The 16,385-nt window shown below is 37.7% G+C and overlaps 1 protein-coding gene across 5 annotated transcripts in view; it reads left to right on the forward strand.

The window, feature by feature from the left end:
* The window catches only part of MFSD1 (major facilitator superfamily domain containing 1), a 24,500-nt gene extending 9,904 nt beyond the window's left edge, over positions 1-14,596 (forward strand). For 2 of the 5 annotated variants that reach the window (XM_024740155.1, XM_024740160.1), the window contains 9 exons: positions 3,009-3,111; positions 5,281-5,379; positions 5,890-6,001; positions 6,926-6,982; positions 7,338-7,494; positions 8,782-8,879; positions 9,495-9,607; positions 11,285-11,332; positions 12,601-12,662. In XM_024740155.1, coding sequence (XP_024595923.1) covers positions 3,009-3,111; positions 5,281-5,379; positions 5,890-6,001; positions 6,926-6,982; positions 7,338-7,494; positions 8,782-8,879; positions 9,495-9,607; positions 11,285-11,332; positions 12,601-12,662 — 849 coding nt within the window. Of the gene's footprint in view, positions 1-3,008; positions 3,112-5,280; positions 5,380-5,889; positions 6,002-6,925; positions 6,983-7,337; positions 7,495-8,781; positions 8,880-9,494; positions 9,608-11,284; positions 11,333-12,600; positions 12,663-13,814 lie in introns of those variants that run through there. The other 3 variants (XM_024740154.1, XM_024740159.1, XM_024740156.1) reach the window with 3 other exon arrangements.
* Positions 14,597-16,385: the final 1,789 nt, after the last annotated feature.

The following is a 16,385-nucleotide window of genomic DNA, read 5'->3' on the forward strand; positions in this document are numbered from 1 at the left end:
GTACCCCAAAAAAAAAAAAAAAAAAAAAGCATTTTATCAATTTGATAGGAAACACCTAAACATTATTTTAATTTGTAAATCTTTGATAACTAGTGTGGTTTTCCACATTTTCTAAATTTTATCCACAAGGACATTCCTGGTACTTCCTTATGTATCTTGTGCAAGTCAAGACATGTCTGTGGCAGCCGGTGGATCTCATCGTCTAATAACTTCTAAAAGAAGGAAATAGGAGCAGTTGAGCAAGACTCATTCTCAGTGACGCCATTGTGGTTACTAATGGTCTTCACGTTCTTTTCTGTGTGGTCACAAACTAGTTATAATCCATTCACCTGCGTCCCCAGGAGCCCTAAGTTTCTAGAACGGAATCTCAGGGGTTTCTACGATGCGGGGTGGAGGTTATGGGAATGGTGGGGGGGCCTGAGGAGGAGGTGGCAGGAGCCAGATCTCAGGCAGCCACCTCTCCGTCAGCCAGGGTGGCTCGGCTCTGATCTGGTTGGTGTATTGAGGGTCCTTGTGAGATGCACGCAGGAGACCAAAGGACTCCATTACAGAGTTGCTGGGGTAGATGGAGGTTCAGTCTTTTTTGTGCTTCTCTTGGCCCTGCACATACTCAGAATGATCATAGAGGTTTCGGCTTTACCTCGCCGTGATCTTTTTGTCGGCCGAACTGTGAGTTTGTCTGATTTTAGACCCTTGGACTGTTATCATTCAGGCAGTGGACTTTGCACTTTTCTTATTATTCCTGTCTTAGCTGAGGTTGGAAGTCCAGCACGCTTTTGATTTTCCTCTGTCATTTGTTACTTTTAAAAACTCCTTATTTCAACAAATATTTATTGAGTACTTGCTAAGCCAGGTCATGTTAGGCATTTTAGAATTAAAGGGTTATTGAGACAATATGTCTTTGAGGGGCTTGTATTTTTGCTGATGTTGAGGAATGTTTCCAGCAGGTCTCCGTTTATACCTTATTCAGATGAGCGTCTGAATAATGCCACTGGCTAACGTTTTGTGAGAAGTCGCCACGTGCGATTTGCTGCTGTATTTGCTGTGGGAACATGGTCGACGACATGTTTATTTCTCAGTCTCTTAGCAGTAGCGTCAGCACAGTTGACACTCCCCTTTCCTTGATTTCTTCTCTTGGGTTCTAGGACTCCACAGTCTCATAGTTTTCCTCTTGCCCTTCTGTCTGCTCCTTCCGCCTCTTTTGCTGGTTCCACCTTAGTCTTCTCAACCTGTAAATGTGGGTTTGGTCATTGGACACCCTCTCATTTCTTTTGACGCTCACTTCCTTGGTAATCTTACCTAGTTTTGAAGTTTTAAATAGCGTGTCTTTGCTCCTGAAGTTATATCGTCCAGGCCTTTCCGCTGAATTCCACACCCGTATTTGCAGCTTCCTTCTTGACATTTCCACTTGGATGTCTAGTAGGCATATCAAACTCAACACAGCCAAAGCCCAGCTCTTAATGTTTCACCTACTGTCCTCCAAACCAGCTCATGCTGAAGTTTTCTCATCTTCAGTTATGAGCAACTCTATTCTTCCAGGTGCTCAGGCAAAAACTTTGATGTCACCCTGAACCACTCCTTACCCCCATCCCTAACCCCACACTCTCCACTTATTTTCCATTGGCAAATCCTGTTAGCTCTACCACCGGAATATGTCCGTATTCCGACCACTTCCCACTGTGCCCACTGCCAGTCTCCCCAGTCCAAGACCTATCGTTTCTGTTCTGCATTATTGCAGCTGCCCCGAGCCGATGTCCTTGCTTCTGCACCGTCCTCACTTACAGTCTGCTTTGGATATAGCAGCCAGAGTGAGTCTCTTAAAACGTAAGGGATTGTGCCACTTCTCTGCTCAGAACCCCAATGGCTTCCCATCTCACGCAGAGTAAAAGCCAGAAGTTCTTATTACCAATAGCTCGCTTTCCCATCAGTTCCTCTCTGGGGACCTCATCTCATCCTCTCCCTTCTTCATTGACACTGTTCTAGTCTCTACGCTCCTTGCCTTGAGCACGCTGGGCAACCTCCCTCTCGGGGCCTGTGCCCTGGGTATTCCTTCTGCCTGGAGTGCTGTGCTGTTCTTCCAGGTAGCCTCCCAGCTTCCTTCAAGTTCTTAACCCAGAGTCACATTCTCAGCAAGGTCTCTACCCCTTTTTATTCTCCTTCTATGCTTTATTTTTATTTATTTATTTTTTGCGGTATGGGGGCCTCTCACTGTTGTGGCCTCTCCCGCCGCGGAGCACAGGCTGCGGACCCGCAGGCTCAGTGGCCATGGCTCACGCACCCAGCCACTCCGCGGCATGTGGGATCTTCCCGGACCGGGGCACGAACCCATGTCCCCTGCATCGGCAGGCAGACTCTCAACCACTGCGCCACCAGGGAAGCCCCTATGCTTTATCTTTTTTCCTTATTTTTTAGAAGCACTCATTGCTGTTTCATATACTGTATATTTTACCTTTTCTACCCCACTAAAATGGGGTTGCTCTCTATGAGAGCTGGAAATTTTTCTGTTCTTTATTTTATTCCCGGTAACTAGAACAGTGACAGGCATGTAATCAGGGTTCAATAACTGCTAAATGAAAGAATAAATGAATGAGAGTAGTACTATTACTGTCTTCTAAAGGATGATCAGAGGATGAATTTTTTTTTCAGATGTCAGGATCAGGAAAAGCTGTGCTTTTTATGAGCCAAAGTTTATTTTTGTCTTGGGTACCCTGTGAACTTTATAACTTGTGATTCATTTTTGTTTAGGCTACTAGGAAGTTCTAGATGTACTGTGCTGTTTTGAATGCTAGCATTTTCTATAAATTGGCATTTTTGTGTGGTAATCTTATCTGTGGCTTTATCCTAGGTTGTTAGCTCTTTCCTTGTAGTGTTTTTTTAAAAAAATTATCTGTTGTTTAATCTGAACCCTATTATACTTATTTCTCTAAGCTAACTGACATCCTTTTTTTCTGAGCAAGACAGATAGAAATGAAAATTATGTTGATTTTTTTTTTTTCCTTTTGTTTCAGGGAAGTACAGTAAACATGAACCTCATGGGATGGCTGTATTCTAAGGTTGAAGCTTCGTTGGGTTCTGCTGGTCACACAACACTTGGGGTCACACTTATTATTGGTTAGTGAATCCTGAAGTCCCACCTTTTATCTGTCCTGAAAGCTTGTCATAGGAAATGGTGTGACAGGGAGGAAAGAACACAGGAATTGGGCTTAGACCACTTGGTTATAGTTTTGCCTGTACAGTTCACTAGTTCTTGGACCTAATTAGACACAGTGAACATATTGGCAATCATTCACCCCATTTGTATTTTTATTTCCACTTTCTTAAAATAACGATCTTGTATCACCACGTGTGTTCAGGTTTGTTTTTTTTTTCTAAATAAGGATAGATTTTTAAAAATATTTATTTATTTTATTCTTGGCCGCATCGGGTCTTAGTTGTGGTACGTGGGCTTCTCTCTAGTTGTGGTGGGCTCCAGAGCGTGCAAGCTCAGTAATTGTGGCACATGGGCTCTCTAGTCATGGCACGTGGGTTCCAGAGCGCATGGGCTCTGTAATTGTGCCATATGGGCTCCAGAGCGTGTGGGCTCTTTAGTTGTGACGCACGGGCTCGGTAGTTGCTGCGCACGGGCTTAGTTGCCCTGCCAGGGATTGAACCTGAGTCCCTTGCATTGGAAAGTGGATTCTTAACCATTGGACCACCAGGGAAGTCCCTGTGCTTCGGTTTTGTTGTGATGAGCAAATGAGAGTGTATGTGAGAACTCTGAAAACAGTCAGGGAGTTTGTACCTCTAAGGTGTTCATTAATAATAGTCTGTAGCAGAAGGGAGAATTGTTTCCTTTTGATCAAATTCATTTCATGCGCTTATGGAGCTTAGATTTTATAGAAGTCAGAGGTGATAGGATGTGATGGGAAATCCACCAGGTTGGGAGCTGGGAGTCTAGGTTCTGGTCCTGGCTCATTTTGGACAGGAAGTTAACCTCTGTGTCTCTTCTCTGTAAAACTGTTTTCTTCTCTGTAAAACTGTGGGTGTTGGACTAAAACTGTATAGGCTCCTTCTGACCCTAAGTTCTGTTGGCTAAAGCTGGGTTCTGCTGGTTGCTGGGTGGGTCACTGAGAAGCGCTTGATGCTCTCTGGGTTTACCACCTGTGCTTCTTCTCTGAGCAGTGAATTTGTCTAACTAAGCCCCACAGGATGTGGAGAGCTGCTTGCAGAGCCCTAGGGAGACCTGTGGGTGCTGGGTTGAAGGTTCTGTGCCGTCTTTTATTCCCTGTATTCCTTGGTACAGGCTGGTAAAGGGAGGACAGTGAGAGGTAATCCTAGATGGGCAACTTGTGTCTAGAGACCCCTTCTTTCTCCCCCTCCCTATTAAATCCTTTGCCACTTATAACCTCTTTCTTACTTTCAGATTCTCTTCAGTATTCCTTCCAGTTCTCTCCACAGTGGAGAATTTGAGAATTTTAGAGAATTTCAGAGCCAGAAAAGATCTGTGCCATCAGATCAAAGCCTCTGATTTTACACTTGGGAAAATTGAAGCCCAGAGAGGTTAAATTCCTTGCCCAAGATCAATCAGCTTATTACTGCCAGACGTAGAACTCACGTCTACCGACTCTTTGCAGTTTTTCATATTATGTCAGCCAATTAAAGATGTCATTTACTTTACTAAGCTTTTTATTAAAAATTTTGAGAAGTGTACACTTTATTCACTGTTTATCCTGATTCACTTTAATGATACGAGGTCAGCATTAGTGAGTAATGCTGGATACCTGAAGGAGAGTGAGCGGGCTGTGCTGTGGGAGGATTGGGGCCCTTGGGGCTGCCACAGGGTAGGAACAAGAGTCAGACTTGGGGAGGAATCAGAGGGAACATGAGGTGATCACAGAATCAGACTTTGCTTTTGCGGTTTGTTCCCCCTGGCATCCATCAATAATTGGTGCTTAGACTGAATTAAGAAATTAGGACTAATTTGCTAGCTGGTCATCAGCTTTCTTCAGTCTATATTCTGATTATAAAAGACTAGACTAGTTTGTTCTAGTCTTTCCCCTCTAATCTCCAACCTTCTACCGGGAAATAATATACAATAGTAATAGTGACTGCTGTTCATTGAGTGCTTCCCAATGTACTTCCTTTCCTTCTGTCCTGAATTAGTAATTGTAGGCTTTTCATATATGTGTCTAGATGCCATCCCTTTAAGTTGCTAAGTATTTTGCTGTTAATGTAATGTGCTACCTTTTGGGAACCTTCATTTTGGTTCTCTTTTAAAAATCTCTTCTTTTTTTATTATAGGGGGTATAACATGTATTCTTTCACTAGTCTGTGCCTTGGCCCTTGCTTACTTGGATCAGAGAGCAGAACGAATCCTTCATAAAGAACAAGGAAAAACAGGTTAGTCTAAATGCAAGAAAAAGTTAGGCTTTTAGGAATTATGGCCTTTTTGAGATAATTTACAATGAGGTAAATTCCTAATGTAGTGTTGTAAACCCAGTGAGGCTTAATACTTGTTTATTAAATCTTTTTTTTTCCACTTTAAAATTTTATATGGGCATATAGTTTATTTAAATCTTTTATTTCCTAATCTATTTCCATTTGTCTAAATTTTTGGATACTTTTTTTTTCCCCCTTAAGCGGTTTTGGCAGAATTTACATTCTTGATTGTACTTTGTATATTTGCAAAGTGATGAGTGTTTCTGGAAGAAAGAAAGAAGGTAGATGCTAATCTTAGGTTTTGCATTTTCTGTTGTCTTTTTAGTTTATCCGAGAAACTATGTTCTAGTGATTTACTGAGACAAGTATTTTTTAACTGAATTGCAAAGGTTAATCACATGATAAAAGAAAAATAATCTTGACTTAGAAATGCAAAATTACACTGACTGCATCTTCCCTTTCTTCTGTAAGGTGAAGTTATCAAGTTAACTGATGTGAAGGACTTCTCCTTCCCCCTGTGGCTCGTATTTATCATCTGTGTCGGCTATTATGTTGCTGTGTTCCCTTTCATTGGACTTGGGAAGTGAGTCTTCTCTAGCATTCCGTTTTTGTTGGCTAAATTATAATGAGAATTCAGTCACATAAATGTAATTTTTTTAAGGTATAAATTTTGCTTCTCTGTTACGGTTGATATTTTCACGGGAATTGTTTTACATCCTGGGACACAACTGATTTTCTTAGCTTAAGGTTTAGTGTTGCTTTAATACTTGTATTAGGTTTTTGAAGAAATACCTGAAACAGTTTTTGATACATGATATCGATTTACTTTAATGCTTGATTTTGGATTTGTATTCTTTTTTTATTTCCTCTTTATTTCTTTGTTAGGAAGCCTCTTATTGCGAATGGAGACAGTGCGTTAGCTCGTAGTGACAGGGCATATCTCCATTTGTTAGGACTGCGTTTCTGCAGACTCAAATTCAGGGCTTCAATCAGATTCTTCTTTGCTTTATCTTCTACCTTCTCTCCGTTTTCACGGGCAGCTACTTAAACAGAGCAGTGTGTGAGTGTGAGTGTGTTTGTTGAGATGCATCTCTGTAATTCTAACCTTTAAATTCAGGCTGTCATTTTACAGTTTGAGACAAGAACCTCATGCATCATTTAGCAAAGAACCTGCCCAGTAATTGCTTTTAAGGAAAAGAAGCCATCTTAATTCCTTGTAGTAATACATTTGGGTTTCTGAAAATTTGTGTGTATTGTTGGCTGTACACGTAAAAGAGGAAAAAATAGGTATCGATATGTTTTATTTAGTTGGTGAAGTACTTACGTAAATACTAAACCTTTAGCCAGTTGCTTGAAGATGGATACCAAATAAGGTGGGAAAACAGTATAAAGAAGGGAAAGTTGACTAAACTTATTTTTATTCAGTTTTATTTTGCCTTTATTTTTAAAAAAACAGAATAGTTCTTTCTAAAGTGTCTGCTTTTTGTCCTCTCTCTTTTTATTTTAGAGTTTTCTTTACAGAGAAATTTGGATTTTCCTCCCAGGCAGCGAGTGCTATTAACAGGTATTCCATTAATTCTGTAAGTGCTTACTGTGTGCTTAGTGTGGGTCTTTAATTATAACCCGATGTTATAAGAGACAGAAAAGACGTATGTGAACTGACATCTACAGTGTGAAACAAACTCTGTCTTGGGTCTTGATCCTGAATGGCCATCTTTGCATTAAGGGAAAACCAAAGAAGTCTTGGACCACTGTTTATATCCTTATATTTCTATTCACTGCTGACCATTTTAGAAGGATGTTAAATTGAATGAGCTAGGGTTTGCTTTACCTAATCATTGTAGGATTTAGGACTTTGTGGATTTTTAATTTTTTTTCCTGTGATATATTATTAAATATCTTTTATATTTTCTGGGCAGTATTGTATATGTAATATCAGCTCCCATGTCCCCAATATTTGGGCTTCTGGTGGATAAAACAGGAAAGAACATCATCTGGGTTCTGTGTGCAGTGGTGACCACTCTTGCTTCCCACATGATGCTGGCCTTCACTCTGTGGAACCCTTGGATTGCTATGGTAAAGTCGCTGCGAACGGCTGGGGGGCTCAGGGCTTCAGGGAGGACTCTGTACAGCACGTATCAGAAGCCAACGCTCAGCTCTTCTGATAGTAGTGCTTGTGACAGTGGGAAAAACAATGACAATTTCAGTTTCTACAGAATAGCTATTTTTAAAGTATATAAATATTAATCATTAATGCATAAGATGTTTTTGATTTCATTTGGCCTATATAATAGTACCCTCAATGCTGCTATAGAATTTGAAATAAAATAGTCTTATAAAAGCCCAATGCTTATTAGTTCCATTTATTTTTCAGTACCTCATTAAAAGAAGTCATTCCATCATAGGTGGCAAAAACATCTGTCAACCCAGTATCCATGATTTTGCGTTCTTTTGTCTTTGACTTTTAGTAGGTCAAAAAGTAATAATGAATTCATCAAGTTTTTGTAATTGTTCTTCAGAATGTCATTTTTAAGACCATAGGCCAAAGTGCTGGCATTTCTTACCTGTTAATAAAAGACTATCTTGAACATACATATTTATGCACTTCGTTAGAATTCTCTAGGACAGACTCCTAGAAGTAGAAATGCTAGAGCAGAGGCTTTGCACAGTTAACATTTTGATAGACACTGTGAAACCTCTCCTCTAATAACTTCCTACCCATTTATAGCTTTACCAATAATACATGAATGTGTTTGTTTTTTAGTATCCTTGCCATTGTTAGACGTTGGCATTATTTTAATTGTTCCCAATCTGATAAATGATCTTATTTTAACTTAAATCATAAGGTTTCTTCTTTAACTGAAGAAAAAGTTAGCATTAGGTGATGTTTATCAAGCAGTTGTTGTTGTTGGTCCTCTGCTTGGCTCTCCAGTTGGGTGGTGATGACCCAGAAGTAAGATAATGGACTGTTGGCATGATGTTACCTTGATTGCTTAATTTGTAATTGTTAATGAATACTGGGAAATTAGCTTGCCTGAAACATTGGTAAAGACATTTTGCAAATTAGCTTTATTTTCTTGTTTGGTCTTTGACTGCACCCTGGGCCCAGCCAGTTATGTATTCATATAATATAAAATGGTTAAGACAATGTTATGTGTATCTTGTCCCTAGAGGGATACTGTTAGAGAGGCCCAAGACCATTTTGTGTTGAATATGAGTTTTTAGCCTAATTATTTTGCAACACAATTTGCATGGATATTCATATATTAGTTATTATGTCACTCTTGCTAATCTGCATCAAAAGAAAATCACCTTTTGGTAAATATAAGACTTCTTTACCCTTTTCCGTATTGATTTCAATAGTGTCTCCTGGGACTCTCCTACTCATTGCTTGCCTGTGCATTGTGGCCAATGGTGGCGTTTGTAGTTCCCGAACATCAACTGGGAACTGCATATGGCTTGTAAGTGTTTGCACTGTGGATCACATGATGTCTCTCTCTGCTGTGTCAATTTAATTATCTTATAAAACTCCAGATCTCCTGAATCTAGTCGGCTTCAGGCTTTTGGGACAGCTCCGAACCTGGAAATAACCAGAAAATCAGTTAATCTATTTGTATTATTATTGTGGCAAAAAAAATGCTCCGAGCCTCCAGCAAGAGAGCTGGAGATAAGCTACCCCATGAGAGGTCATTGCTGACGTGACCATCCCAGCGCCCGTTTATCTGAGGGCCTCTCAGTGAGAAGTTGAGTTCCAATCTCTAGCACAAAAGGCCGAACAGGGAAACCACATCTCTGGTTGGTATTCACTTAGCCCTTGGATTCATTCAGCAGGAAGGTGTTGAGTTCAGACGGTACTTGCTAAGGCAAACTCCCTTGCCTTTGAGCCTACAGTTAAGTAGTGGAAACAGTCATGGGATTAAAGAAACAAATCTAATGAGGTCATTCCTGGTTGAAAACCCTCTTAACACTGATAGTATGTGGTTTATAGATACTAATATTTATAGTGAATTGGTACTCTGTGTGTGAAGACTTTAGAATTGAAATGTTTGGTTTTTTTTTAATTTCTTAAATTGTAGCATGCAGTCCATTCAGAATCTTGGGTTGGCAGTCATTTCCATCATTGCTGGCATGATATTGGATACTTGGGGATATCTGTTTTTAGAAGTTTTCTTCATTGCCTGTGTTTCTTGTAAGTGCGCCACCTGGCAACATTTAGTTTCTTTTAATATGCAGCAGGATGTTCTCATTTATACTTTTAGGTTTTTGTTGTTATTGTTCTTTTTTCCCCTTTTTTAAACCAAATCCCTAAGATGTATCATTCAGATTTGCCTGATTCTTAGCCTGTGCATCAGTTTCTCAGCTGGTGACTTTAGTTTTCTGAAGATTCACAGGAATTTTTCAGGAGATTCCTGTTCTTAAAGGCAGGAATGGAATCTGCTCTATATTCTGTTTTAAATATTTATGTTTTTTTTAATGGTAAATGTCATGTATTTTTAATTATAATAGAAAAAAGAATGTAGTATGGATACATGTTACAATATCAGTGAACATTAGAAACATCCTTAGTGAAAAAAGCCATACAGAACAGGCCACCCAGATCCCATACTCATCTTGTCTGTTTCATAAATATTTATGGTTGTTAAAAAACACCTTCCTCTTTAGAGTGGAACCATTTGAAGGGTCCTGAGTATGTCCCTGGTGTGAATGTGTGGACATTAGTGTGACTTAGGTGTGAGCGCTCATTGTTTATTCATTAGTCTATTTCGAATTGTTTTTATTCTTAGTCCTGTTATTTAATTTTTACCTGTAATGATTCATTGGTTAAAAATAGGAAGCATTAGGCAACTGCCGAAAACTACAAAAATAAATGAGTATTTTTTCACTGTGTTCTCCTTACACATCAATTGTGTTCATCTGAAAAAGAATGTTCACATAACATATCAGATGTCTTTCATGCTTCGGTAAATTGTGTTTAAAATGGCAAGCCCGAGTAATGATTTTATCTGACTTCATTTTCATTTACAGGAATAAAGACTGTCTATACTTGAGGTGTGGTATTTGCAGATGATTGCTTATGAATAATAGCCTGAATGTATTTTATTATCTCATAATTTTAGAAATTAGCACATCAAATTTTAAAAATATATTCTTAAATAGTGGGCCATATACGAATTCATAGTACTAGGTTGTGAAAGTGTTTTTGTCTATTTTTGATGCTGCAACGTGTGGTTTAATCTCAGTCAACGGTTCCTTATAAATTTGGTTCTCAAACCAAACACCACTCCATTTAAAAAGGTTTTTGTTGAGGTATTAAAGTAAGTTAAGTGTGCCACACTTGTTAAAGTGAAAAGCCAAGTACCTGACTTTCTGAGGCCTTTACTGGTCTGGGTTTCTGGGAGTTTAATGACCACGTTTTAATATTTGGTTAATTTGTAAAATGAACATGGTGTTTTCAGACCTAAAACCCCCAAAGGATTACTTCTATTTGGCTCTCTGTAAAAACATAAACAGTCTAGCAGCTGGCAGGGTTTTGGGAAAGTGCTGGGAACTACCAGCATTACAAAGGGAGAGGAAAGAGAAATGATCTGTTGGTGGCTTGGCCCCTTCTCCTGGGGGCAGAGGGGTCTCAGTTTCTCTTTTTCTGTCCCTGCCATCCCTGGGCTCAGGTTTTAAAAATATCTTTCTCATGGAGAAAATGGTGTGTAACTTAGTGCTTTTTGGAAAATAATGTGAAGAGTGTTTTCATTTTTAAATGCTAGTTAATAAAGATTTGATTTTCTAAGCTTTACTTTGTAATTATGATTACATAGGAATCATTGGGAAAAAGTACATGTTTTTAAGGACCTTATGTTTTTTTCATTTCCAGTCTCACTTTTATCTGTGGTCTTACTCTACTTGGTGAATCGTGCCCAAGGTAAGTAGAAGTTCAGGTATTTTCTTCTTAAACCACAGTGGATCATCATTTTTTTAAAATTAAATTAAATTTATTTTATTTTATTTTTGGCTGCGTTGGGTCTTTGCTGCTGCATGCAGGCTTTCTCTAGTTGCGGCGAGCGGGGACTACTCTTTATTGTGGTGTGCGGGTTTCTCATTGTGGTGGCTTCTCTTGTTGTGGAGCATGGACTCTAGGTGTGTGGGCTTCAGTAGTTGCAGCACACAGACTCAGTAGCTGTGGCTCGCGGGCTCTAGAGTGCAGGCTCAGTAGTTGTGGCACATGGGCATAGTTGCTCCGTGGCATGTGGGATCTTCCTGGACCAAGGCTCAAACCCGTGTCCCCTGCATTGGCAGGCAGATTCTTAACCTCTGTGCCACCAGGGAAGCCCACAGTGGATCATCTTGTGGGGCTCCTGGATTGTCTCCATCCAGGAGAGGCTTTATTTCATGTAATAACATTCTGTTCATAGTGATGAAACACATTTTACTTTATAGCATATAATTTTGTATTTTGGACCTTCCCGTATATTAAAATCATTGTCATGTTCTTTCTGGCCAGTTCAGTTTAAGTTTTGTAATATAAAATTTTAGATGTTCTTTTTATATTAGCAGAAGGTCATATTAGTATGACTTCTAAAAAAATAACCTAAAGCCCTTCCTATGTTATTGTCTTATATTTTTTAAAAATGAGAAGTAAACATATTTATAGCTGCAGTTTGCATTTTAAGGTTGAAAGTGTTTAATATAGAATGAGAAATTATAGATTTTTTTCGTTTGCTAATATCTACTACATTTATTTTTGCTTTTTTTGTTATTTATAAGATTTTGATATTACCTTTATTAATTTTTCTAAACTGGCTTGGCCCTAAGGGTTGTCGTGTATTTAGAAGAATGAATACATATGCTGTTTAAATAATTTTAGGTCATTTACTTTAATGCCTCTTAATTTTCACTATTATTGAATATTGATACAGTGTCCCAAAGAACAAAACCTCGAGCAATACATAAGTCCAAAATTTTTAAAAAACTGCTAACATTAAGGAGTGATTATTTGTATCATATAATGATTCTTAAGAAACACTTTTTCCCCCTTGGGAAGTTTCCAGGAGATAAACTAGTTCTTTCTCACCTTCCATAGCCTCTTCTGTTACTTAAAGGCATTTGTATGCGTGTGTGTACACATGTGCATATTTGAATTTTACTTACGATAGTTGTGTTGAAAAGATTCTATGCTTATTTGTATTTTAGGTGGGAACCTAAATTATTCTGCAAGACAAAGGGAAGAAATAAAACTTTCTCATGCAGAGTAAGTATTGAAAGAAAGAAAATTTGTTTTTATTATGAAAATCTTAAAACAGTAGCATTTTATTTCAAGATATTGGGTTTAGACATTTAAGAAATTAGTCTTTTTCTTAAGTTTTGAGAGCCGACAATTATCTCTGGAACTATTGTAACATAATTTTTCTTTGTGTTAGAAAAATTTTAAAGGGAGGATATCAAAGGTTAAAATGAAGGGTATAAAGAACAAATTGGGCTTTAACTTGCCTTCCGAGAGGAGAGAGAGAGAGACCTGCAGTATTTGTAATTTATTGGAGGAAAGGTCTTTGTCCTGACTTCCTGTGCTGGGCTCACCCTTCCATTCTTTCTCGTATTTTCTTTTTCTTAACTAGTTGAGATAATCTTTTATTTTCTCCTGGTGCTAACATGCCATTATGTGTTCTCTGACTCACTTGGAACAGATTAAAGTATCTAGTGTGGGGTTTAAGTTAAATTAATTTTTTCCATGAGTGCATGCTAAAGCATAGTAGTGATTCTATTTCTTTTGTTATTTCTAGTTTTTTAGACATTGTATTTTTTATGATTAAAAAATTTTATTTGTAAATATATACCACCTGACTATAAGTTTTATGAATTTTGAGTAGGTTAAAATCTGGTAGAACAAGGCTGTGTTTTCTGGGGCTTGATTCTTGGCCATCTCAAATTCCCTTTTCACATAGTAATTCTACTATAAACAAATGTTGTTAAAATCATGTTTAAGAAGGATTTTTGAAGTCAGAGATACTCAACATGCCATGTGTTAAGTAAACAAAAGGTAAAAATGCAAATATAATATCCCAATTTTATTCAAGAAAAAGTATGTAGGCATGTGTATTTCTTAAATCCATTACTTATATATAATAGAAAAAATGCTGAAAGAAAAATCCCCAATATTAACAATTCCATTTGAATGGTAGGGTTAGAAGAGTTTCTTTTTTTCTTGGCATTTCTATATTTTCCAAATTTTCTAAGTCGATCCTCTTACTATTATGATCAAGAGGAGTGAAAAGATTATCCAGCAAAATGTGTAACTTAATATTTGGCACTGCATGTTTTATAGTGGTTATGGTTTTCATTTTGTAATAATGGGGTTTCATGGTTTTTTTCCTCCCTTTTTTGATAATGTATTGCATTGTGTTTTGCAGGTGAGAAGTTTAAATGACCGTGTCATGCAAATGGGCTGAACACATCATTGGTTTGAAAACCTCCAATTTTTTTTTTCTTTTAATTTAGAGTTTAGTCGTTAGGAAAAATAATGGTCTGGAGAATTATTATATTTATATTTTGAATGTATCTATTTTAAAGTATAGCTGTGAGGACTATTTTAGCCTGTGTCTTTTGTATTGCTGAAGAATTCTGCTTTGGAATAGGCTCATCAATGATGAAGTTTAGAAAATTGCATCTGGTACGTGCAGGTGATTTTGAGTAAGGACAGTAAATAATGGAAATCTTTGGATCTTGTATTGAGATAATTTTCACAAAGTGTATCTTAGGGATATGGCCTTTAATCTTAAAGCAAAAAAAAAAAGTTTTGGGGGATTAGAAAGGATATTTTATATAGAATAAACAATGGCATTTTAATAGGCATTCCCTTTTGTAATAGGGAATACTTGAAGGGTATTTTTATGAAGTCTCATTTCCACAAATAGCAGATTGTGTTCTGCTCTCTTTAGTTACCAGAGGTTGCTGAGCAGTGACCCTTTTGAGCTTCTTTATTTCTCTGTTACTGAGGACCCTGATCCCTTAGGGACATAATTTTGTGGTACAAACTTTCTGTACGGTTTCTCTTATAGTCCAATTAATAAATATCCTGTAACTTATGATAATTGCATATCTACAAGGATAAATAAAAACACTGCAAAAGGAATACTTGATGTCTTTTAACTTTTTATTTAAAAAAATATTAAAACACTGATTTTAACTCTTATTTATGTGGAAAATTATCTCTATAAGAAAATCTAAGTTGGAATAAAGAGAATTTGACTAATTACAGTCATTGAAAGATTATGGGAGTAGTTTTTTCTCCAGACTAGGACCTTGAGTAACATTTATGTTTTTTGCATTAAATAAAATACGGATATGAAACTTTTCTGACAAACTTAAACACTTTTTAGTTGACTTAGTCTTGTCATATTACGTATTAAAGTCAAGGGATTTATGTGTTTTGCTTTCTGTGGACATGCAGATATTTTAGACAGCAACTATTTTATGTATTTAGCTGATTATAGTGTTTGAAAGTACGTGGCCTAACATTGTAAGTTTAAAAGTTCTAGAGCAGCTTGAAAGTGCATTCCTTATTCAGGGTAAGTTGATTTACATCCATTTTTCTGGTTTAGAGTTTATTGTGTCATTATTCAGTTGTTAGTTCTCTAGGCTTTGACTGCCGTGTGACTGTTCTGGCCCATGGCTATTGAAAGTTGGCCTTACCAGCTGGGAAGAGTTTGCCGCTGTGGAGGGCTTGTGTGGTCTGGCCCTGCCTTACTCTTTTCACTATCTCTCTGTGCCTCACTACAGTGAGCTGCTTACATTTTTTCAAGCTGGTCATGTTCCTTCCCTTCTCAGGGGCTTTGTCCATGTTGCTCCCTTTGCTTAGAATATTTTATCCAGGGTTCTCTACAACCTGGTTTCACAGGATTTACAACAGAAAACTTTAGGTCCAACTCAGAACCATTCTTCCTGTGGAAGCTCTTCCGGCCCCTTCAGGCTCTATCAGGTTCTTCTAAAATTCCTGTGATCTTTGGAAAAACCCTGAACTTTTCCTTCTAAGCTTACGTAACTCTGCTTATAATGAAGAATTTGTGATGAGGTATGTGGGGTCTCTCCTTTAAGTTGTAAGCTCCATGAGGGCAGGAACTGTGTCTGTCATGTTGATAATGATTGTGTTGATAGAGCCTAGCGCAAATTAGGCACAAAATAAGTATTTTTTGAATGATGGATAAATAAAATGGAGAGTAATTTGGAATAACCTTTTTGGAGGATAAATTGGCACTATGAATAAAAAGACCTAAAAAGCAGGATGGTGGTGGGCCGCATGTCTTTTGACTTAGTACTTCCATTTCTAATAATTTAAGGAAACCATCAGACAAATAATACACATAAATATATTTTAAGGCAGTATCTTCGTTGCAAGGTTGTTCATAACAGCCTAAAATAGGAAACGACCATTTGTTAGGTATGTTGTATGATTTGCTTAAAGTGGAAGATTGAGCAGTCTTTACGTGGTTTCATTAGAGAGCATATTGACGTGGAATGGTGGCATTATTATGTGGAAGATTCAGAGTGCTGTTGTTTTTGTAAAAACAAACACAAACATGTCTGAAGGATATGTACCTAAATGTCTCTGGGTGCTGACTTTTGTTTTGCTTATTTGTATTTTCTAATTTTTCAACAGTAAATACTTACTGTATAATAAGAGTTTAAAAAAACTCACAAAGAACCAAATTCAACAGAAATTTAAGTGCTACTGTTTGAAGAAAGTGGTAGTGTTCAGAAGGGACGGAGGTAACAGGTAGTGTTTTCCAAAGAAGTTTCGGAATGTAGGTGAGAGTTAAACAGACCCTGAGTGAGAAACAGAATTTGCATTGACAGGAAGGAAATTGAATGTGAAGGGAACCACAGGTGAAAAAACAATAGAAAATGAGGGATAAAGGCACTTATATTTTGGTTCCAGTGGTAGCAGAGAGCAGCTTCAAGTTGTCTGCAAGCTGTCCATGATT

Source organism: Neophocaena asiaeorientalis, unplaced genomic scaffold (assembly GCF_003031525.2).
Source record: "Neophocaena asiaeorientalis asiaeorientalis breed wild unplaced genomic scaffold, Neophocaena_asiaeorientalis_V1.1 scaffold50, whole genome shotgun sequence".
NCBI classification, from domain to species: domain Eukaryota; kingdom Metazoa; phylum Chordata; class Mammalia; order Artiodactyla; family Phocoenidae; genus Neophocaena; species Neophocaena asiaeorientalis.